The sequence below is a fragment of the Schistocerca piceifrons genome, chromosome 3, assembly GCF_021461385.2.
Source record: "Schistocerca piceifrons isolate TAMUIC-IGC-003096 chromosome 3, iqSchPice1.1, whole genome shotgun sequence".
NCBI classification, from domain to species: Eukaryota; Metazoa; Arthropoda; class Insecta; order Orthoptera; family Acrididae; genus Schistocerca; species Schistocerca piceifrons.
The window spans coordinates 124,069,529-124,095,552 of NC_060140.1; the positions used below are offsets into that span (position 1 = coordinate 124,069,529).

The window sequence follows — 26,024 nt, forward strand, 5'->3', positions numbered from 1 at the left end:
CATTTGGCATATTTTTTATTTTATAAATGACATATAAGTGCTGTCAGTCTTTTACGATGATTCCGTACTTATGCCCTATCATACGTTTTTAGTCATTATTCTGTGGCCATGTTATAGAATATAGATCATTCTTTGTTTTAAATTCTGAAGAAGGCACTCCTAGCAGTGTTGAAACCAGATTAATTTGCTAAAAATATAGTGACCGAATGCTGTTTCTCTTCCGGGGATATTAGCGAGCAATGAGTAGGAGGTACAAGGATTCTTAATTTCAAAGTGAAATTTTCAACCTGCAGTGGCGTGTGAGCTTATATGCAACTTCTTGGCAGATTAAAACTGTGTGTCGGACTGAGACTCAAACTCGAGAACTGTGGCTTTCGCGGGCACTGCCGACAGCGCTACCCAAGCACGACTCACGATCCCTCCTCATAAGTGTACCTCCACCAGTGCCACCTCACCTAACTTCCATACTTCACACAAGCTCTCCTGAGAAACTGCGAGGAGCGGCCGTGAGTCGTGCTTAGGTAGCTCAGCCCGCGAAAGTCAAAGGTCCCGAATTTGAGCCTCAGTCCGGCATACAGTTTTAATCTGCAGGAAGTTTCAGCTCGTCATTTGTTTACCACACATTACAAGTACGGGATTGTCACATACTGTGCAGTGGAGATGGGATGCAAAGAAAGAACATCTAAAGGACCAGAGCAACAGTGCATTCGGGAGGACGACGGTTCAATCCCGCGTCCGGCCTTCCTGATTTAGGTTTTCCGTGATTTCCCTAAATCGCTCCAGGCAAATGCCGGGATGGTTCCTTTCAAAGGGCACGGCCGACTTTCTTCCCCGTCCTTCCCTAATCCGATGAGACCGATGACCTCGCTGTCTGGTCTCCTTCCCCAAAAACAACCAATAACCAACCAGCAACAGTTCAACACTTCCAGTAAATGTCTCGTTTATGCGGTAGCACATTCCGTGATAATTTTATAGTAAAAAATTAAAATAGCAAAAAGTAACAGAAATTCAGCGAAAATTGTAATAGGGGAAACACAGTCTGCTACGAACGCATCTTTAAATATTATGAAGTTAATGAATTTCAGGTACGTATGCAGCTAAGATGACTTATGTTGTATAGGTGAAATAAAATAGTTTGACTCAGCGTCTACTTTTTTTCTATTTTATTTACAAATGTAGTAGCATGAAAAGAGTTCCGTCTCTGATACATGTAACAATAACAGCGCTTTTAATATTTAAGGTAAGGTAATATGAGCATGACTCATCATAATATGTAAGAACATAAAACTTTTCATTTCGTTTCTCGAACATGTTTTCAGTTCCCAAAGGACTAGCCATTTACCCTAAAGCTAAACCAACACTCAGCTGGTATAATAAATTACAAGTTTGTTTCATCTCAAATAGTGAAATGTGACAGCAATCCAAGATATATCACTATCGTGCTACACGAATAAGTGATTTGAAAGCGAAATATCACTTTAAAGCTACAACAAAAATTCTTTTAAACACATTTCCGGAATATTGTTGTATTTCACGGACGAAACTAAGTGGTTATTAACTATGCTCCTTAGTACAAGTACAGTTAATGTCAGCAGCTTACACGATCACAGTCTGCTACAACTTACAGGCTTAAAGTCGTCTAAAATATGGTCATGTGAGGAATGGTTCTGCTTTACAAGAATAATCATGAACGTTTTAGTGGCTTCCTAGAAAAGTTACAATTGGAACATGCAATGAGAAACTCTATACATGCAGATTTTCCAAGTAACTTGAGTCAAACTGGAGATCACACAAAGGAATCACATTTTAAATCTGGTATAAAGCCAGAAATCTGGAATTGAAATTAAATAGAACGAGAGAAAATTCTTATGGATGGAGTAAAGTCATAACGGATTGGCGTTTTAATGTCATCTAAATCAGAAGTGACCAGTAATTAAAAGACAAATAAATATTTCAACAGGCATTACAACTGCAATTTTAACTCATTCACTATATATGCAAACACCTTTGGATATACAGACATGTCAACACCACTTATCACTCTAATGCAGGTTCCCAAACTTTTCCTCTGACAAACACTTTGAGAATTCTGGTACTTTGATGGAAAACCTTGTTTATTTTGAAAGATAACGAAATTTTTAAAAATGAGACAAATTTGTTTTATTCATTGGTTACTTTAATTTTAAATCATACTTAATAACACAGAAACCATAGAAAAATTTTAGAAAAATGATTAGTATCGTCAAAACGTCGAAAAAAACCGCCATGTTATCAACAGTTTTTCCGGCGCACTTGTTCACATACTGCAGAACGCCTACAGCAGCTCCGACGGCAATTAACAAGTGTGACCTGAATATCCTCTACTCATGCTGTGTATTTAAACTCTGATTGCAGGAGTGTACTATCCCATCTTAGATACTTTAATGATTCGATATACGATGTGACCATCACAACGTTTACCTGACTGAATGTACTTCTTTTGTTAATTTCTGATTAACAAGGAAAACTTCCAACCTGAGCGGATGTATTTATTCAAATATGTGGCAGCCAGCGATCTCTTTACGTCTTACTTATATGATCAATGCGACACACACATATACTCACACTCACACTTACAGAGTAGAGAATACAATAAAGATATAACACATAAAATTGACAAAATATTATAACTGCTGCTGCTGTTCTAATTGCTGCCAGTTAATGGTAAGGTGTGGAAGGAGCTAGATGTGTGGGAGAGATTCTCAAAATACGGTTTCCGGAATGATTATACAGAAAATAAATGAACAAAATAGATTTGCGGATTTGTGTCGGAAGGCCAGTGTACTAAAAGTTCAGATCATCGTAATAACGAAGTGTCAGGTATTGTGTGGAGTAGTAGCATATGACGATCTGAGTCCCAACTGGAATTAGATTAATTGTAACGCTGATTAGTCCTTGAATGCAATGAAAGTTAATGTCATCTCTGTATGTAGTCTCAACTTAAACCAGACGTCAACCAAACGAAAGTCTTCTGTTAAATTTCACTGCAAGATATAACTTTAATTTTATTTTACCTGAGTAAATTTCTGTAGTCTTTAATTCCATCTGTAGCTTTCTCAAAACGTTTTAAATAAGTAATTCTCGCACCATCAAAGTTTGACAGAAAGGAAGGAAGAAGATATTACTCCATGTATAACCCCTGAGCTAAACACAAATCCGATTATGCCATCTGATTGTGTTCTCACTGAGACGGAAAATCATATGTACTAATGCAACACATATTCGTATTAAGATATTTCCTTAGTTCTGAAGAGAATACTATCATTCTCTGTGCAATTCGTCTCACATTATCTGTTATTAGAATAAAGATTCCGTTGTTACTTGATACAAAGAAAGATGTATTCGTTCGTCTAAGCTGACTCGCCGCTGCCATGAAGGGTGTCTCTGGATCCGACGCTATGTTGTTCTTGAAGACTGCTGGTCTGCTGCAAGATGAAGGTGATAATTAGTAAAATGTTAACGAAACATGAAATAAAATTTTACAGTTGCCTCGTCGCGTCGATTAACTGCAGAGCACACAAAAGAAATGAACTTTAACTGTTGTCAGACTGGATGTGGGACTGGATCGAATCTGTGACCCGTACTGCACATCCGAGTTACTTACTTGAACCAAATGTGCTCATCAGTTGTCTCAAACTTTTACAACGTGTCATTTTTTTTCTACTGGGTCCAAGCTTAGGGAAACACACTGTAAGACAAAAAACGGTCACACCACAAAATCTATGTATCGAGGGATATTTAGTTCTTCTCTACCAGCACGCGAGACGAGCGTTAAGAATTGCGCCACCACGTCCAGTTAACTAACTAATAATACCTTTTGTAACATTTAAAACACTCCCTGTTTTTAAGAATATTAGTAAAAAGCTTGCCTGGAAAACGATGTTTTTTACTGATTTAATGTCCCATGGCAATCCAGATGTCGTTTGGAGGGAAACAGGACACGCAGAAAAAATGGAAATGAAGTTACATACAAAAATGATGGCATATAGAATATTTACATATGAAAGCATTACATTTCTTTTTTGTCATGGAGAAATAGATAAATTTATTAAAAAATTATACAACGTCCTTTCTGTGGATACACTTTTAACAACTGATGAAACACAGTTAAATTTACAATTTGAATCTAGTATTTGTAACCGAAACATAATTTAACAGAGAGGAAAAACGTAACGGAGTTTGTTCATGTAATATTAAGAGGCATTCTGTATGACATATTTGTTGATTTCCGTGGATTTTCTCTATTTCCAGTAGGGTCACCAGAATGTAAAAATTCAAGTTCTACATCATAAGAATGATTTCATGTTAAAAATTATCTGCAAAGGCTGAATCTTTCTATGTTAGTCTTCAGCTTCTCTCCTGTTCAGATAACGTAATTGCCACAGATCTGCCAGACTGACCAGTATACAATTTTCGACAGTTATTATAAGCGATTTTATACACACTACTCTGAGCAGAGGGTTGCAATTTGTCTTTAGTATCGAATAAAAGTCTGGTGTGCAGTTGGTATTATAAAATGCAGGTGTATAGGTGCTAGTTTAACTTTTTTAGCTGTCTGTCTGAAATTTTGCCAAGATGTGAGATGATGCACCAGTTTTTGTAACCACTAATTAATTTCTGTTGGCACCATACAGAGTTGGTGTAACTCAACGCATTTTATCTTTTCGTTATGAAAATAATAACAGTAACAATAATGATATCCATAACTTGTTTGAACAAAGAAAGAATTATTTTTGTGGAACTGCTGTCTTGTACATAAATAAGTGTAGTGTAGGTCAAGAACGAAATAATATTTAATCTTCCACTACCCACCGTTTTGCATTTTTGTTCAAGTTCACAAACATATGTATTATGCAAAGAATTAACTTCCAGGATGAAAATAAGAATTCTTACCTAGTAACCAAGTAACAACTTGACGCTTATTGTATACAGGTTTGTTAAATGTTCGCTTGTAGTAACGGTTATGTAATTTCGGCACTCTCTCAGTCAGGGGACCTGGCCTGGTAGGCTATAGCTCCTTTGCGGCTAACTTTTCCTGGTAATTTTCTTTTCTGTTACCACTCAAAACAGATACAACAGAGTTCATGCTGACACTACATACAAATGTCGATTCCTTCACAGTAAACAATCAGCTCCAAACACTAACTACCGTTTGCAGAAATGATTAAATTCAAGTAGTAATACCGTCCAACATGGTCACTTGACCAGCATACAAATGAGGCGCTCAGAACCATAAGGGCCGAAAGCACACCGTCGTCGATCCAACTTTTTAGTGACTATCAGAAAAACCAGTCAGACAGCTTTTAGTGAATGTTCATATGTAAAGATATAATACTGGCCTATGGCACAGATAGCCTGCCGCGGTGGTCTCGCGGTTCTAGGCGCTCAGTCCGGATCCGCGCGACTGCTACGGTCGCAGGTTCGAATCCTGCCTCGGGCATGGATGTGTGTGATGTCCTTAGGTTAGCTAGGTTTAAGTAGTTCTAAGTTGTAGGGGATTAATTACCACAGATGTTAAGTCCCATAGTGCTCAGAGCCATTTGAACCATTTTTTTTATGGCACAGATAAACCTGACCAACCATAAGATCAACTGATGAATACGTGCTACAGTCTCACAATCGACGATGATGTGCTTTATGGTTCTCAGCGCCTAAGACGGATTACAGTACGATAAAATCCAAAAGTTAATAGACCATAGCTGATTCAGATTACCCACAAAATAGGTTTTTTCTATCAATATAATTATAACCTGTGCTGAGTATAAAGTCATATGAAACGAAAGTAGAAGTTGCTATGATGCCGCAAATTCTTCCCTTATTCGCAATGGAAATACAAATCTGGACTAAATTTTCTCATATTCAGAGCTCAGAAGTAGCGACGTATGTTTTACTTGGGAAAAACTTTCAGTAGTCGGGATCTTATATATTGATTTTACTATACAGTGAGTGATATGGCAATCTGAGGAGTGCACTACCTTCTAGTGGGAAAAAAAATCTGCTGCAGTGTGCGTACTACAATCTGGTGGTACTGACATAAGTTACGTGTAGGTGAGGGCACGCCCTTAACAGTGGACGTTGTTGTTTAGTTCCGTATATATTTGGCCCACAAGACTATTACATCACGCCATATGCACATGTGCAAAAGCCCCTTAAAACGTGCACAACCCGAGGTGTGCTCGCTACTCTGATTACAAGTTTCACATAGTCTAGAGAAGTAGCAATGTGGTATAGTACAGTACATTTAGTGCTGTGAATTTCAGATTATCGCATCTACATTACACTGAACAGCATTCAAAGAAAAATAAGCAATAAATCCATAAGGTGCCAAGAGTTAAGGTGTTTATGTGCTCTTACACATCCGCCGCTGAGCGGGTATGTTTAATGGTCTGTAGTTCTCTTGGAAAGGCTCAAATGGCTCTGAGCACTATGGGACTTAACTACTGTGGTCATCAGTCCCCTAGAACTTAGAACTACTTAAACCTAACTACCCTAAGGACATCACACACATCCATGCCCGAGGCAGGATTCGAACCTGCGACCGTAGCAGTCGCGCGGTTCCGGACTGCGCGCCTAGAACCGCTAGACCACTGCGGCCGGCTCTTTGAAAGGCAAATTCAGATAATGGAACAGATATGAGACGATTCACAATCGAATGAAAAGTACCGACGGAAAATTCAGCCAATGTTATGAAGTTAACAACTACTTATAATACACCACTGGCCATTAAAATTGCTACACCACGAAGATGACGTGCTACAGACGCGAAATTTAACCGACAGGAAGAAGATGCTGTGATATGCAAATGATTAGCTTTTCAGAGCATTCACACAAGGCTGGCGCCGGTGGCGACACCTACAACGTGCTGACATGAGGAAAGTTTCCAACCGATTTCTCATAAACAAACAGCAGTCGAACGGCGTTGTCTGGTGAAGCGTTGTTGTGATGCCTCGTGTAAGGAGGAGAAATGAGTACCATCACGTTTCCGACTTTGATAAAGGTCGTATTGTAGCCTATAGCGTTTGCGGTTTATCGTATCGCGACATTGCTGCTCGCGTTGGTCGAGATCCAATGACTGTTAGCAGAATATGGAATCGGTGGGTTCAGGAGGATAATACGGAACGCCGTGCTGGATCCCAGCGGACTCACATCGCTAGCAGTCGAGATGACAGGCATCTTATCCACATGGCTGTAACGGATCGTGCAGCCACGTCTCGATCCCTGAGTCAACAGATGGGGACGTTAGCAAGACAACAACCATCCGCACGAACAGTTCGACGACGTTTGCAGCTCGGAGGCCATGGCTGCGGTTACGCTTGATGCTACATCACAGACAGGAGCGCTTGTGATGGTGTACTCAACGACGAACCTGGGTGCACGAATGGCAAAACGTCATTCTTTCGGATGAATCCAGGTTCTGTTTACAGCATCATGATGGTCGCATCCGTGTTCATCGACATCGCGGTGAACGCACATTGGAAGCGTGTATTCCTCATCGCCATACTGGCGCATCACCCAGCGTGATGGTATGGGGTGCCATTGGTTACACGTCTCGGTCACCTCTTGTTCGCATTGACGGCACTTTGAACAGTGGACGTTACATTTCAGATGTGTTACGACCCGTGGCTCTACCCTTCGTTCTATCCCTGCGAAACCCTACATTTCAGCAGGATAATGCAGGACCGCATGTTGCAGGTCCTGTACGGGCCTTTTTGGATACGGAAAATGTTCGACTGCTGCCCTGGCCAGCACACTCTCCAGATCTCTCACCAGTTGGAAACGTCTGGTCAATGCTGGCCGAGCAACTGGCTTGTCTCAATACACCATTCACTACTCTTGATGAACTGTGGTATCGTGCTGAAGCTGCATGGGCAGCTGTACCTGTACACGCTATCCAAGTTCTGTTTGACTCAATGCCCATGCGTATCAAGGCCGTTATTACGGCCAGAGGTGGTTGTTCTGGGTGCTGATTTCTCAGGATCTATGCACCCAAATTGCGTGAAAATGTAATCACATGTCAGTTCTGGTATAATATATTTGTCCAATGAATACCCATTTATCATCTGCATTTCTTCTTGGTGTAGCAATTTTAATGGTCAGTAGTGTACCTGATAATGATAATTCTTACTCTCCGATCTGCAGGTTGTGTCAGACTATTGAGGTTCTGCCTTACGTGCCATTTACGAAACACATAGTGTCTGAAGGTAATTACAAAAGCTTTTAATCGGTATCCATTTCTTTCTCGCTCTTTTTAGAATGAAAGAGAGCGATCAGTATCAGGAAAGGAAATATAGTCAACGTTCACCCAATGGGGGACAATGGTGGGATTAACGACACGCCACAAACTCGAACTGGACAAGACTCAGGTGAAAGGGTCAGGAGTCACATGAAGATAACACCTGGGTTACATCGTGGTGTGACAGAGATTCCGAAGCTAGATATTGTGTTTTAAGTATATGCAGGAAGAAATATAAACTGAAATCGCTATTTAAGAATGGTGAGAACTAGGCTGAAGGCGAAGAGGATCGACAGAAAGAATCAACCTACAAGAAAATGGGATGCTGAAATACTGAGGAACATTGATATTGATTCGAAGTTCGTTGAGACGGTAGATACTGCTATACTGATTACGACAGTCAGCAGTTCTGTTGAGGAGGAATGAACATCTCTAAAAAGTGTAATCACAATAGTTGTACAGGCAAATATAGGTATCAGAAAGTAAATGTGAAGAAATTGTGGCTAACATAATTATTCGACGGAAGATGAAAACATGGCAATGGTCTGGAAAAGAAAAGAACATAGGAATATAATTCGTTAATGAAATCAATAGAAAGTGCACGTAGACTAAAGCGTAATGGCTCCAGGAACAATGTCAAGAATTTAGTGAGTCAACCCTGTGAAGAAGTAAAGTTGTATAGCTGAAGGCTCAAGATACTGTTCTTGAAATAGCCTATCATCCATTAGTATTACTGCTCTTCACTGATTACACGACACGTGAGGACGGTAGATGCTGCATTTGAGGAAACCGTAAAAAATCTAAATCAAGATGGACATATGGCCTAATAAAGTTTGTGCTATTGGTCTGCAGAAGAATAGATAACGAACACTTGCGACATATTTTTCTTTTCGAATTTAACAGACAACGCAAAGACAGAGGAGACGTCTCGAAACAGATGGATCATATTTTAAAGAAATTACAGAAATTTGTAGATGCTAAGTACTTTTCCAAAATGGACTTAACAAATTCGTTTTGGCAAGTCACAATCACTCCTGATTCCACAAAATATACTGCTTTCATATTCAGGGGGCGAACATATCAATTCTGTGTTCTTCCTTTCGGATTGAGCAGCAGTTCAGGAGTATTTATTACTGCTTTGGCTACTGTGCTTGGTGACAAATTAGTTGAGATTGTTACACATTATGTCGATGATCTTTTGATAGCCACAAAGACTTGGAATGAACATCTTGACATCCTCGAAAAGATTCTCGACAAATTTTCACAAGCTGGTGTAACAGCTAATCTAAAGAAGTCAAAATTTGCTTGTAGTGAGATTATGTATCTTGGACACATAATTAATGCTCAAGGTATACACCCTGATTCAGGTAAGTTGGACGCTATTAGTATTTTTCCTAGGCCTCGCAGTAAAAAACAACTGTAGTCATTTCTAGGACATGTTCTTTCTTTTGATGTTTCCTGCCACAAAAACTATTGAACAGTAAGCATCTCCTAGATTTATTTAAGAAGAATCAGATATGGATTTGGTCTGAGCAGTGCCAGCAAGATTTTGATAACATTAAGCACTCATTGGTGAATGCAAACATTTTAGACCATCCACACATTAGTTTAGATTTTTGTATGACGTGTGACGCGTCGTGCAGTGGCTTGGGCTGTTGCCTATTGGGTCACTCCATGTCAAGTGTCCCAGTTTAGAAGATGATCCCAACTCGACCATCTTTAATTATGATGAAATTTGTACAGGATGTGCCTGAGGGCCCTACATGAACTTTTGCGAAATTTTAGGCTTATCTGTAACTTGGCTGAGGTGCTAGAGCCATTTTCGTGAAGACCACTTTTACAGAGACCGAAAAGTCGTGAAGAAATCGTCAAGTTTGGCATTCCACTGTTCCTAATGTAAAAGAGCTAGACTCTTTCTTCTGTGTCTAGTGGTTCACCTTTGTGTGCCCTACACACAAATGTTGGAAGTAGAGTTCAGAAAGCAATGCATTTGGCATAATCTCAGTTCAAAGTGGGCAACAAATCATGTCGCGAGAAATTTGCCCCATAGTTTAACGAGGCATAAGTTAGTGGATAAAGTGCGCTATGGACCTTGTCTTTTGACACACTACTGTCTGTCTGTCTGTTTAGTATATCACAAATTTTGGCCTGGCTTGTGTGTTTAATTACTGTGCTACCATCCTGTAAAATTGCTAAAAAACATGAATGCATCAAAATATACCCGTGTTCAAAGCCATGTATCTCAAAATGAACACATACCACATTACATTCATTAACACCATTCAACAGAGCACATTTCATTCTATTAGAAAAACTTATTTTCATTTTGGTGTCTCTTTTCGTAAGGTGAAAATATGTCGCCTAAATTTTGGAATTTTGTTGATTATGTCTTCATTGTTTTGCTGTTCTGTTTTTGACAGGTTCATTGCTAAATGTAACCATTGAACTGTACCAGAGACTGCTACATAATTTTTGAGAAGCTGAATGCTTATTAATTTTATTTCTTTTCTTTATTTAGGACTCCACAATTTGGTTTTAGTGTCTGAAGCATATCAAGTTGTTGCTAAAATAGAAGAACAAGATCAAGTTAATGTATGCAGTTTTGGAAATACTGATTCCCCATGCCATTTAACAACATACAGTGCCTTAAAAGGACTGGAATGACCCTATTTCAAGTAGTTAAAAACGGAGAAGAGGAACGCGTAAAAATCATTGGATTTGCAAGCCGTAGTTTAAGTGAATGTTAACGTACTTAATCAACCACTGACCTAAAACTCTTTCTATTGTCTGGGCTTTCAAAAGGTTTAACCATTATTTGTATGGGTAACACACGAAAATTTGTACAGATCACCAAGTTCTGAAATTTTTGTTAACATGTAAGTTAGTTCATCCTAGAGTATCACGCTGGCCTTCATCATTCGCTGCAGAATTACTCATTTGAGATTGTATAATTAAAGGTAAAGACATCATTGCTGATGCTTTGTCCCGTCTTCCACAAGGTATGGATGATTGTAACACTGATCCTGATAATGTGAACGACTGCAGAATACCCCTAATGCAGGATAAACAATATTACCAATATTACATTGTTTTGTGTAGAAATATGGCAGCTTTACAAAAATCCGATCCGCACTGGAACAAGGTAAGAACTTTAGCCATAGATCAACATGACCATCCACTATCCATTATAATGGACATGAGTAACATTTACGTTATGCAAACTACTAAGACAATGCATATCTTTGCGTTATTATTGTATGCGTTATGAATATGAAGTGCTAGGGGCGACACGTCATACAAGGACAGCTGATATGAAACAAAAAGACATTTTAAATGCAGTACTTTCCATGAGAGACAATGGCCAATAATGAAATGTATTTTGCTTTAACATATTTGGTAGTTTTAAGATTATTGTACCAGTTTTAGATGTTAGTGCATATTTTTTATAAAAACTTAATGGAATATCCTGTCACAGAGACGTCTTGCGCACACGCACATACGAACTATATATAAACTGTGATAACCGTGTCGCGCGCGCCGGCCAGAGTGGCCGAGTGGTTAAAGGCGCTACAGTCTGGAACCGCACGACCGCTACGGTCGCAGGTTCGAATCCTGCCTCGGGCATGGATGTGTGTGATGTCCTTAGGTTAGTTAGGTTTAAGTAGTTATAAGTTCTAGGGGACTGATGACCTCAGAAGTTAAGTCCCATAGTGCTCAGAGCCATTTGAACCATTTGAACCGTGTCGCGAGTTCCACTAACGACTACTTTCACACTGAAATACACGCGACTGCGTATGCGCGGCAGCCGCAATGCCAACATTGAAATCTTCTGGCCGCACGCGCATCATTCACATATTGTATACCATGAATTGTATTTGAAAATGTATGTAAAAATTGTACTGACTGTGCTTTAATGTGAATTGATCGCCTGTACGTGCGTCCTTTCGCCTCACAATTCAGGGAGCGATTTAAAGGCACATTTGGAGGATGGGCGTAGATATATTGCAAAAAAGTAGAAATAAGGTATTACTTAAGATATTAATTAGTATAAACCGTTGTATCGATTGTGGCGTGCAACCGCTGAAACATTGGAGTAATTACGCAGTTCAGTTGTCTTGCCGAGAAGACGGCATCTTTTTGTTCTGGAAGCCGTTCTGATCGGACGCATATCTGCCATCGCTGCAGATAATTTTTTGGCACACCGCCATTATTCTATGAGAGGCAATCTCACTAAGCATACTCATAGATGCACACAGCAACAGAATTAATGTAAGTGTCTATGTTATTAAATTTAGTTTAATATTTTGTGAATACTGTACAGTGATATTATTTAATATAGTGTTTCATTTATGTTGCATGCTATTGTTGCAATTAAACGGCATCTTGGCAAGGCTAAAGGTTCCGTGTTACAAATTATATCAAATGTGCAATACGAACCAAAGCTTTGGAATTATTCAATCTACGAAGTCCGATAAAGAAATATTTTCAGAAAAATCACTCACGGTCAAACTTGCAATGAACGGACCTTATGCAAAAAGCCATTGACAAGTGCGCAGAGATTGTATAAACTGGTCACATACTATTATCATTACTTAATATTATTATATGCTTGTTCTTTAATATTCTCAAACCAGAGGGGAAAAGCCACGAAAAATCAGAATCTGCGAGGAGATTGCTATTACACGATTCCATCGCTTCAAAGGATCTCTTTCCGCGTGAGTGATCCTCCGCGTCCAGGAACACGATTCGGGGTAATTAGGGCTCTCTTAATTGATGATGGTTCACCTTACTCCACGAGAAAATTGACATAAGTGTTTAGCTTCCACCAGTCAACTAGCGTTATCTACTTTTCTCGTGGAAAATTTGAAAACCGTTGTCGTGTGAGCAGACCACGCTTGTGAAAGAACACGACAACAATCAACGGGTGACCATTCGTATATCTGCTCTTGCCCGTTATTAAATGCACCGAGCAGAGCACCAATCAACACATTCCAAAGCTGTTTTCTCGTAACGATGAATTTTGCCGTTGTGTAAACATAAAAAAAGAGAAAGCGTGACTGAACCCGGAAAGACGTGAATCACTACTTACAAAACTTTCTGTCCATATACACTAGAGTTGAAGTTAGGCGTCTGATGGATAGAAACGTCATAGTATGCTGTGAACTGTTTCCTAGGAAGTTAAATGAAAATGCTGACATTCACTTTTCAACACGTTGTACGACTTGTGACAGATAGAAAAAACAGCCGGGAAGCGCAGTAGCAAGTGCTGATGTAACACAACACTCGTCCTCACGCCTACATTATGACGAAACTTTGTTCACCGTCTTGGTCCGAAGGTGATTCCACATCCTCCATACTATACAGAACTTTTACGAGCCGTGGTTAGAAAATAATGTCACTATCTGACAAAACAGCATAAAGCAAAAATACGATGAAAGCGAAGAAAGAGTGTTTAAGTTCTCATCGAGAAGGAAGTCATTATCACAAGCTCGGAATGGACGAAGGTGGCGATATGGAAATCAGACATGTCTCTTTCAAGGATATCACGTGGTCATTCGCCTTAACCGGCTTACATAAAGGTAAATCTATATGACACTAAATGTATGACGCGCACTGAATTCAGTTTACTGTTTGTATACACTTCATCATGAGACTTATTGATACAGAACATATGATGACGCCCTGTTTGATGCTGACGTCGATTGGATTTTTCCCTGTACAGCTTTTCCACCGATGACGATACTTGTAATAAGTGAAACCGGTTGTGATATAAAGTTGCACATGTATCGCTGAAGGCCCAAGAGGCCTTACTTCAAATTTTTGACGGCTGTAAGCAGTTAATGTTATACAGTTCTTACTTAGTACGTGATTTATTTGTATTTTGTGCTGTATTTGTTTGAAGTAATGCTACAAATAATCTCTGCAGCGTCCGACCTCGGGTTTACATCGGTGGCTTAAAGCTAGATGTGAAACTGAAACAGATCCAAGCCAGAAACTAAGTGCTGCGGCAGTTATTTAGCGGGTATCTGGATGACTCGGTCCAAGGTACGCTATGAGGAACTCCCGCGAGACATTACAGAACCATTTCCGGTCTCTAATACACCCTCCATCCAATGCAAGTCACTGGAAAGTTGGTGCACTCGAGAGTGCAACTAATGCTATAAGCAAATATTCGATCTCTTTGTTGTTTGATCCACTGAAAGAGAGCTGTTGTGCGCTATAGTCTTTCAAGAGATAGCCGACACCCAATGACCAGTAAATCCAGTTTCCTTCCAGTGAACACTAGGAAAGTGTGATAGCAGCAGCAGCGGTACCTGTCGTGTTTGAAATCGACTGTCATTGACAAGGAGTGATACTCCTCCCTTTCACTTTATTACATGGCTGTGGGCAGAACACCATTCCTCACAGACTCACTGTACAGTCCACAGTGATGCACCAACAAATCAACCAACGTCATTCACAGTGTGGTCATGGGCATATCCAAACACGACAGCTCATTTGTGCCATTGGCTCACATTTCCATGTCGACCCATCCTAGTGCACTGATTCCATGCAACCGATTTGCACATATGATTATAGGGTGATTCAGCTGCCCCTACTGCTGGGTTTCTTGCCACCAGCAACATTTTTAAATACCATGTACATATTCTTTCGCTCACTATGTGCAAACTATTAATTGTCCACAAAAAATGAACAGGAACTTTCCATAGGAAATTTTATGTACTTAAACTTTGTACTGGGATACGGTTTTGCTAGAGGTCAGGGTTATCGAATTATTAAAGGAAAATGTACAACAGTGCCGGCCGGAGTGGCCGAGCGGTTCTGGGAGTTGCAGTCTGGAACCGCGCGACCGCTACAGTCGCAGGTTCGAATCCTGCCTGGGGGATGGATGTGTGTGATGTCCTTAGGTTAGTTAGGTTTAAGTAGTTCTAAGTTCTAGGGGACTGATGACCTCAGAAGTTAAGTCCCATAGTGCTCAGAGCCATTTGAACGATTTTTTGTACAACAGTGACCTTCAACTGTGTTGTTCTTAAATAACTCTAAGTCTGTGGCCTCCACTGGAAACGTATCCGAGTCCAAAATTTGTCTACATTAAATTTCCTACAAACAGATCCTGTTCGTTTTTCTGTAGGGCTAATAGATTGCATGTTACGAGCGATAGAATATGAAAATCGTACACATGGTTTTTGAAGGCGTTGTGGGTTGCATAAAACCCAGCGGTAGAAGTGGCTGAATCACGTTGTATGCATCTCTTCACCGCCATGACTTTCGTCGGAGTCAGCCACAGCGTGCCAAACTCAGCTTTGTTCGGTTTTGTTTGGAAGTACTCGATGCAGCGTATTTACGTAGAATTGTGGTGTGGCATGTTTTGGCCAGCACGATTTCCTTCAATTCGGCAGAATCATTGTGTGTGTTTACCCTTCGCTATTTATTCGGCGCTGTTGGTCCAAAAAGAGGCATTCTAGCGATCTATCGTCACAAGCCTTAAAATGAATGGGAATGACGGAAGAGAAGGATGACAATTCTCAATATTGCGTGATAGATAGGTACGACAAATTTTCTGTGGAAAGACATTGCAACACCAGATAGATATAATTTAGAGATTTAGGTGACGATGGAACAGTAAAAATTTGGAACAACTGACAACTGAAGTTTATTGTTGTATCCATTGAGAAGCACTATGTACTAAATTTGCAGGCGTGGAGCACATGATGAAACTGGTGGTACGAATAGTATATTTACTGAAGTCGCACGTGTTATTCCACAGTCACATGGAACAAATCGCTCTCAGCACTATGGAACTTAACTTCTGAGGTCATCAGTTCGCTAGAACTTAGAACTACTTAAACCTAACTAACCTAAGGACATCACACACATCCATGCCCGAGGCAGGATTCGAACCTGCGACCGTAGCGGTCGCGCGGTTCCAGACTGAAGCGCCTAGAACCGCTCGGCCACACCAGCCGGCTATTCCACAGTCAGTTACAACAGTTGTCGATGGAACTGCATGAAGAATATGAAGACTTTATATATTACTGCAGAGTACATTAGTTAAGTCAAGGGGAATACCCGAACGACTTTTTAATTCAAAACTCGCTGTTGATTTTTGAAGGAAAAAGAAGAGCAGGAACGAAAATCAAAACTCCCGGAATAGGTTGCAGACATTGTATTTTAAATGGCCTTGGCTGCACGTTGCCCACAGTAAGACGTTACAAGGTGAAAAACAACTTTTTTCTTATATGATGTGGTTGGGTTGAAAAAGAAAATCACATTGTGCAAGAAAAACACCGTCCCTTTCACTAAGCATACTAGCGTTAAAAAATCACGAGGTTTGTTGAACTTGCTGTGATCTCGTAAGCAATACAGCGATAGTTTTCTAAATGTTTTGAGGACAGTGCCAATCTTACATTTGTTTTCGAGTTGTTTTCGGAACCGTTTGCCCTGTCAGCTGAAAGCTCCCCTGTGCATGTGCCGATAGGACTGATTGATGTGCAGTGTTAATTCCGTTTCGAAGTAAAACTCTTTTACGTCAAAACCGTCCAGGAGGCCTACATTGTTTTCCTCGGAAAGGATTTCCACATCTTCGTAATTAAGTTACAAACGTGACAAAATATTTCGACCAACATATGTGTGTGAAAGGCGTTTTTCGATTATGAAATTAAGTAAGTCATAGTTATGTGGCAACCCAAGTGTGAAAATATGCGAAATAGTGTGTTTCTATGTACCGACAGTTTGTACCAGATACAAATTATGTTACGTCTTCAACACGCCAAAAATACTTGAATAATACTGAAAATTTGATTAATTTGTGATCTGTGTTGTTGAGAAACATGAAACCAAGTCGTACGCGGTGTGACTGTATTGCCATTTAAATGCGGCGCACTTGCGGTTCTCCCGTCTTCCCGCTTGTCACACTCAGCCAGTACGAGTAACGCAAGCTGGTCAGTCAAACGAACAGTAGGACTAAGGAAGAATCTTTAAGAACGACTGGGAAGACAAGGGGCTACGGTATTCCCACTGTGTAAAATTTCGCTGCTCCAGCTGATAGAGAACACTTCCTGTGTCCTTCACAGTCACTCATGACTTGTTAGTATGCATCAACGATAATGATTGGTGAAATTGATATTAAATGCCTGGGTGCAGTCCACTGCGAATGAAATGCACTAACCGAATAAAAGTACACCAGGCAGTGTTCTGTTCGACTCAAAAATTGATTTATGGCCAGGAACGTTAATCTGGTATTATTATTGATACCATAGGTACACTACTATAAATCTTAATGTGCGATCAAAAGCTGGTAAATGTTTCAATTTCAACACTTCTTCTTCCTTCCAAGAGTTGGCCTCCTAGCCAGTTGCGGTCTTGTCGAGAAATTTACCTGCCATCTTTTCATTGCTGGTAATGTGGAATGACTTTTGCGATCCTGTTTGAGCCCATTCGTTGTAGATGTTTGCTCCAGTTGGTTTGATAGTTCTGTACTCGACGTGTAATGGGTTCCATTTTCAGTTCAAATCTTCATTGCTTTTGTGATCCCAGATGTTCCTCTCAAGAGTTTCATTGCACGGGCTATTAAGGTTTTCGCACCTTTCGCTTTTGTTGTCCAGGCTTCTCTGTCGTAACAGAGCACATGTCTTACTAAGGCTTATTCTCCTGTGGTTATGGACTAGGGAAGATTTCATTGTAGTATTAAATACTTCTAAGTAAGTTATTAATTGATTTTACAAAGGATAAAATTGAAACGAAGAGCACTGGTTCGTAAAATTTCCATTGCTGTGAAAGATTGGGTTATTGTATAAAACGGGAAAAACAATCAATGTTATTTTAATAACAACGCTGACAGAAACGATCGACACACACATAGACATCACATCAGAATCGGCGCAGCATTGCTGAGACAGTAATGTACCTGTTGGCCTTTACTGCCCAGAAACTGTGATCATTGCGTGTTTTGAGAGTAAAGTAAAAGTTGTATCGGAGACAGAAAGAAGGTCAGCATCGGTCGTGAGCCTAGTCTTTTTATTGCATTGCAGATCTCGATTTCAACCAGCAGTGCAGCTATCATCAGTGCTATAAATACAAAAAAATAATACAAGAATCGGACACAGGAAACAGCACATAGATCAAATGCCATGTCGCATTTGTACACAGTTACAATGCCACAATTACAGACCGTTATATGTAGTCATGTAGGCTGAATGTAATTAAACGAAGCACATTCCAATCCAACTCAGCAACGTACAAGCAATAGTGCAATTTAGGTCGCTGTTTACTAACACATATAGCCAGCCTCGTTTTGTGTCGTACTGTTTATTGCCCATATGTAAAGGAATAGGTTAAGCTAGAAGAAATTTAAACATAAAAATACATGGCATACAAATACTAACTATAACAAACCCGCTTTGGGTCTGGAGAGACAAATTTAAAAATATCATTATGCCAAGTGTTACATCACGTCCTACTGGACAACCAACGCCCTCTACTTTTATTGTCAATATGTAAAAGAGTGGGTTGACATGAATTTTTTTGTACATACATAAAAATACAGTGAATTCAAATAACAGTCATAATGAGATACAGTTTTGTCTGGAGACGCATCAATTCCAAATTATTACAAGTGTTACCTTAAACTGAAAACGTATCAGGAAGTATGACGAAATATTAAACTTCGTTTTCATGAAACATTGGATCAGAATTAACAAGTTGGTGTAAAATTATTTTTTACTAATCTTAATTTGATTGCATAGCCTAAAAATAACCATAATCGTCCCTGTACATTTATGGAGACACTATGTGATGAAATTTTGAAACAGGTGTTGTAGCTGCACAGAAATATGTCATACAGTAAAATGTTTATAAACATTTTACTGTATGCCACATTCGCTGTGCAGCTACGACACCTGCTCCAATATTTTATCATATAGTCCCTCGACAAATGTAGTGAAATGTTTATAAACATCTTATAAAGATTTTACTGTGTGCCACATTGTCTATGCACATACGACATCTGTCTCAAAATTTCATCATATAGTGTCTCCATAAATGTACAGTCGGGATTATGATTACATTTAGACTACGCAATTAAATGAAGATTGGTAAGTAGAATTTTACACCAACTTGTTAATTCTGATCTAATATATTATGAAAACGAAATTTAATATTCCAATGACTTTCATAATAAGTGATTCAGTTTAAAGTAACACTTGCCAGAATAATTTTGATGGATATACCTCCAGACAAAACTGTATTTTATTTTAATTGTTATTTGAATTCATTGTACATATGTGTGTGTAAAAGAAAGTTATTATTACCCTCTTTTACGTACGGGAAATAAAAAAAGACGGCATTGGCTGTCCAATATGATGTAATGTAATGCTTGTCATAATGATTTTTTATTTTGTTTGTCACCAGACGAAATTATATTTTGTTATAATTAGTAATTGAATTCCCTGTATTTTTAGGTATGAAAACGGTTTAACTTAACCTTTTCTATTACGTATGGGCAATAAATAGCGGGTGTTCGCTATCAAGTATGACATAAACTGAGGTTATCTGTATGGATTTGTAAATAGGGCCCTCAGTCTGACTAATGCTTGTACATGACAGAGTTAGATTGGAACGTGTGCCATTATACACTCCTGGAAATGGAAAAAAGAACACATTGACACCGGTGTGTCAGACCCACCATACTTGCTCCGGACACTGCGAGAGGGCTATACAAGCAATGATCACACGCACGGCACAGCGGACACACCAGGAACCGCGGTGTTGGCCGTCGAATGGCGCTAGCTGCGCTGCATTTGTGCACCGCCGCCGTCAGTGTCAGCCAGTTTGCCGTGGCATACGGAGCTCCATCGCAGTCTTTAACACTGGTAGCATGCCGCGACAGCGTGGACGTGAACCGTATGTGCAGTTGACGGACTTTGAGCGAGGGCGTATAGTGGGCATGCGGGAGGCCGGGTGGACGTACCGCCGAATTGCTCAACACGTGGGGCGTGAGGTCTCCACAGTACATCGATGTTGTCGCCAGTGGTCGGCGGAAGGTGCACGTGCCCGTCGACCTGGGACCGGACCGCAGCGACGCACGGATGCACGCCAAGACCGTAGGATCCTACGCAGTGCCGTAGGGGACCGCACCGCCACTTCCCAGCAAATTAGGGACACTGTTGCTCCTGGGGTATCGGCGAGGACCATTCGCAACCGTCTCCATGAAGCTGGGCTACGGTCCCGCACACCGTTAGGCCGTCTTCCGCTCACGCCCCAACATCATGCAGCCCGCCTCCAGTGGTGTCGCGACAGGCGTGAATGGAGGGACGAATGGAGACGTGTCGTCTCCAGCGATGAGAGTCGCTTCTGCCTTGGTGCCAATGATGGTCGTATGCGTGTTTGGCGCCGTGCAGGTGAGCGCCACAATCAGGACTGCATACGACCGAGGCACACAGGGCCAACACCCGGCATCATTGTGTGGGGAGCGATCTCCTACACTGGCCGTACACCACTGGTGATCGTCGAGGGGACACTGAATAGTGCACGGTACATCCAAACCGTCATCGAACCCATCGTTCTACCATTCCTAGACCGGCAAGGGAACTTGCTGTTCCAACAGGACAATGCACGTCCGCATGTATCCCGTGCCACCCAACGTGCTCTAGAAGGTGTAAGTCAACTACCCTGGCCAGCAAGATCTCCGGATCTGCCCCCCACTGAGCGTGTTTGGGACTGGATGAAGCGTCGTCTCACGCGGTCTGCACGTCCAGCACGAACGCTGGTCCAACTGAGGCGCCAGGTGGAAATGGCATGGCAAGCCGTTCCACAGGACTACATCCAGCATCTCTACGATCGTCTCCATGGGAGAATAGCAGCCTGCATTGCTGCGAAAGGTGGATATACACTGTACTAGTGCCGACATTGTGCATGCTCTGTTGCCTGTGTCTATGTGCCTGTGGTTCTGTCAGTGTGATCATGTGATGTATCTGACCCCAGGAATGTGTCAATAAAGTTTCCCCTTCCTGGGACAATGAATTCACGGTGTTCTTATTTCAATTTCCAGGAGTGTAATTACGTTAAGTCTACATGAATACTTAAAACGGTACGTAATTGTGGAATTATAATATTGTGCACAACAGTGACATGGAGTTTGGTCAATGTGCTGTCTCTAAGACTGATTCTCGTATTATTTGTACTTTTAGCACAACGATAGCTGCACTATCATTTGAAATTTAGATCTACAGTGCAATTAAAAAGACAGATGACATTATGACCGATGTTGACCATCATTCTCTCCTGGATTACATCATGGTGTTGGGACAAAATCATTCCCATGGAACTGAACTTGACAAAAGTTGTATGCCAAGGCTGCCATTTGTAGTAGAAAAATATTTCTCACTGGTAGAAAGTTCTGTGGCTTCTGAAAAATTGAAATCGTCTTTGAATGATATTATTCCTGATGAAAGGAGTCGACCTTCAAATCAACACGTATTTATGAACAAGTTGGACAGTAAATATTGGCCTCTGGATTTATTCTTAATTTAAATTTTTAACTATTCACAAGTAATTGTTCCTGGCAAATGTTCTATTTTGCCTACTATCTAAATGTTTCAATTGAATTTTTTGAAAGGTCATTTCTATATTTGACATAAAAAAATCAGTTATGTTCATATTCCTGTAAAAAGTAATTATATATATGTTATACATAAAACGGGTTTTTAGTTTGAAATATTTAAAGAAAAATAACGCTACAAATTTTATACAGAAGTTTATCATTTGTTTACTATTTCCTTTAATTAAAAAAGGAGAAAATAGATTAAGGCAACTGTGATAAATTAAAAACTTTACAATCCACTCAAAGTTTAGAATAAACATAGAAATTTACTGATCTGCTGTCTGTGTCTACATTATATGTCTTCATCCACTTGTAGCCCTTGGAATTGGACAAATTAGCACGAAAAACGGGGTTCTCCAACTTCATTTTTCCCGCTTTATCACTGACTATTCGTAATGCCCAAATAGTGGTATAATCTTCGATTGCAACATGATGTCTGAGCAGAGTTTCAAGAAGTTACAATGTGGCGATTTCTTGTCGTATTCAACCCATCATTACTTTTCGAGAAAAGCAGTGAACCATAGGTGGACCAAGTTTTCTATTATTTACCTATTTTATTTGATATTTTGATTCTACGTATCTTGAAACGTATAATGAAAAAGTCTCAGGAAGTCTTAAGAGTTTTTCAGTTTTTGTCTAAGTTCGTTTTTGAAAATATTATCAATAAAATCCGAAAATCTGTTGCTTCAGAAACCGATTATTTTGTGGGATTTTAACAGTCAGATTAAACTGGAGATGAAAGAAACCAGTATGTGCGACAACCTTTTGTTTCAACGATAACAGCCAGCCACCGCTTGGTCTACGACCTTTATTACCTATGACTGAGCTTATGTGGTCATTTTCTTTTATACCTCTGCAAACTGTTATACCGAGGTATTTATTTGAGTTGACTGGCTATAATTGTGAGTCATTGATATTGTAGCCATAGATTGATACTATGTTTTGTTTTTCATTTTGTGAAGTGCATAATTTTACATGCATGTGTCTTTAAAGCAAGTTGCCAATCTTCGAGTCGCTAAGAAATCTTACCAAGATCTGACTGAATATTTCTAAAGTGTTCTTCAGACTGATGGAGTGGGACAAAACACAAGGTGTATTTTATTTATTGAAAATGTAGTGCATAACTGCGTTTCTTAATCTTATAGCGTGAAAGCATAGTACATACGCTTATTATCCCATTAAACAAGCCTATCAGAATCTGCGCCACCTTTGATTTAATTACAACTGTATTACAGGAGGCAGAGATGATAACAGCCTTCGTTAAAGGAAAATTAACTGCATTAAACGAGGCGCATATACAATACTACGGTATGCTTTAGGTTTTAATCCGAGATACTGGAAAACAATCAAGTAACTTGGAGCTATGTGCATTCATACTTCGCTCTATTTCTTACGATATCCCTAAATGATTTTTTTCCTGGCATTGTAGTTCGAACTGGTGACCTCTAAGTTACGCACAGCTACTTTCTGCCATTTTCAGCTACGCAGACTAGCTATTCTTTCAAATGCCAAGCTTATTTTTAAAAAAGAAAATACACAGTTATGAAAACGAATAAGCATTTAGTCAGTTTCATCATCAAGTAAGCAATAGGGAAAGGAGTATTGCCATACTGCTGTATGTCATTACATGGAAGGAAACGAACTAGTATCCTATGAGCTACTGTATGCAGAATGATTTTCGGTGTTTCATGTAAGGGCTGTTTCTCCTCTTGACAGACGTTAACAACTTGCCTTAGCTATACTGTGTTACAAGAAACGTGTGGCACTAAGAGGACATGTTCGGTTGTCAATGTAACACACTATTGGATTTGCAATTCTCTGTGACAGGTGGTAAACGTCCACTAGAATGCATTAGTGTCGTTTGTGTTTAGTGGTGTACCAGGCCTGGTACAGTATATTAGGGACATGAACAGCTTCAAATGTTGAGAGATAACTGTACAGGATATAGAGATGCCGCCTACCTGTGTGAGACGACCTTATTGGCACCTGAAAGAGTTTGGAGGGGGTGTCATCGTGGAGGTTGCTCGACCCTTCTAGTACCCACATCTGTTGGTCATTTGGATATGACATTGATGTTGGACTGCATGAGAATATGAGGGCAGGTATACCCATCCTAAAGGTCCTGGTCGACCACGTCTGACCACCAGAAGGGAGGATCGTCATATTGTTCACCATCCACACCATTCCCCTTCATATTGACACCTGCCATCCAAGAAGAAGTAACGGGCTTCATTCAATCTTGTGTGTTATTTCATTGCATTGGTTGGAGACTACATCTACATCTACGTGATTACTCTACTATTCACAATAAAGTGCTTAGCAGAGGGTTCAATGAACTAGCAGCAGCAGAATAGGAAACTTACGTCGCATGCCTACTGCCATTAACAGCACAACACAAACGACTTCGTTTGAGTGCTGCCATGAAAGATAGCATGCAGTGTTGATGAATGCCGTGCCATTATGTTCAGAAATGAAATGTGGTATAACAGTACCCCGTGCGAACATTGTAAGCGACTATGATGGCAACCTGATTACGGCCGTCATTCTTCCAATCTTTTGGAGATGCACAGTGGTGTTACTTCTAGCATCATGCAGTTGGGTGACATTGGGTATGATATCAAGTTCTGACTGGTAATGACAGGGAACTCTGATGGCACAATGGCAAGGTACAGTGGGGCTATTCCGCTCATGGGGCTAATCCACCTGAAATCAGAAATGTTGCAACAGTGTGCTAGTTCCTCACAGAGTCAAAGTCGTTTTGCCTTAAGTTTGTTTTCTGTTACATTATTGACAGGGCAGAAGAACAAACTCTAGAGGTAAATGAATTGTGATGGATTATTGCCACAGTTAAAGAATACAGCCTAACATATTAAGGTGTACCATGCACAATAAAATAAAATTTTAAACTCTTACTGTTACTTGTATAAGAACATAGGTAATGTAATGTGTGTATTAAAAAATACTGCTGGCTTTTTCCACAAAGGTCTCATTTGCCACTTTTTTCGAAATGCTTGCACATGGGACTATTTCGTCTCGTACAAGAGGGGTCACTTCTGCTCAGTCAGATTATTAGTTTAATTGATGTTTTACTGCGAAATTTTAGAGAACACGTTTTCTTGGTTTCTTTTCAGGTGGTCCACACATCCACAGGGGAAATGCCAACTGCTTCATGGTTTGAGGAAGATACCAAACAACCAGTAACAGATGTTGTAGGCAGCTCCTCTGGGATGAAGTGCCAGCAAGGTGCCACATGGTTTCATTAAGTGTATGTGGGTGCAAAAGGACGTAAAATGTTTTCTTGTGAAAAATGCATGTGTTTTTGACACTGGAATACTCTGACTGGGTGGAATAGCCCCACAGTTTTTATACACCATAATATCTGCCTTTTTGAGATGTGTGTTTAATACTTTGTACATGTAAAGGAATTTCGACGTTTCACATGCTGGAATAAAATCACAGTTAACATACAACAACCGCATCACATTGACAGATTTTTAAAAAGGTTTATGTGCTATTATATACGAGGGGCGTTTGAGAAGTCAGTACGAAGTCCTAGAAATGGCACCACCAGCACGTATCGAGATCATGTTTAGTTAGTAGCATCTTTGGAAAGAACGCACACGAAGTTTCAGCCATATTGGTCTATTTCTTTGTGTTTGGCATTCGTGTGAATCAAGGAAGTCGAGTGATTGTCAAAAACGGGACGAAAAAGAATTTCGTGTGGTGATGAAACATTACTTTATGAAAGGCAAAACGCCTAAGGAGACTGAAGAGAAACTTGATAAACATTACGATGACTCTGTACCTTCGATCAGGACAGTTTATAAGTGGATTCAAAATTTTCGGAGGGACCATATGGGCACAAGTGATGCTGAACGTTCTGGACGCCCTGTGGAGGTTACGACTCCAGAGATCATTAATAAAATCCATGATATCGGGACGGATGACAGAAAAGTTAAGGTGCGTGAGATTGCTAGTGCTGTGGGCCTCTCGAATGAATGGGTACATAATAGTTTGCATAAACATTTGGACATGAGAAAGCTATCCGCAAGATGGGTTCCGCGATTGCTCACGCTTGACCAAAAACGGAAACGTGTGAAGTGTTGCAAGAATGGTTTGCAGCTGTTCAGGAAGAATCTGCAGGACATTAAG

General features: G+C 40.2%; 1 protein-coding gene across 2 annotated transcripts in view; it reads left to right on the forward strand.

Moving 5' to 3' along the window:
* LOC124787654 overlaps nt 1-25,342 on the forward strand; it is a 117,470-nt gene extending 92,128 nt beyond the window's left edge. For both annotated transcript variants that reach the window (XM_047254455.1, XM_047254454.1), the window contains one exon: nt 25,004-25,342. In XM_047254455.1, the coding sequence (XP_047110411.1) occupies nt 25,004-25,135 (132 nt within the window). In that variant the 3' untranslated portion in view covers nt 25,136-25,342. The remainder of the gene's footprint in view (nt 1-25,003) is intronic.
* The last annotated feature ends 682 nt before the right edge of the window (nt 25,343-26,024 follow it).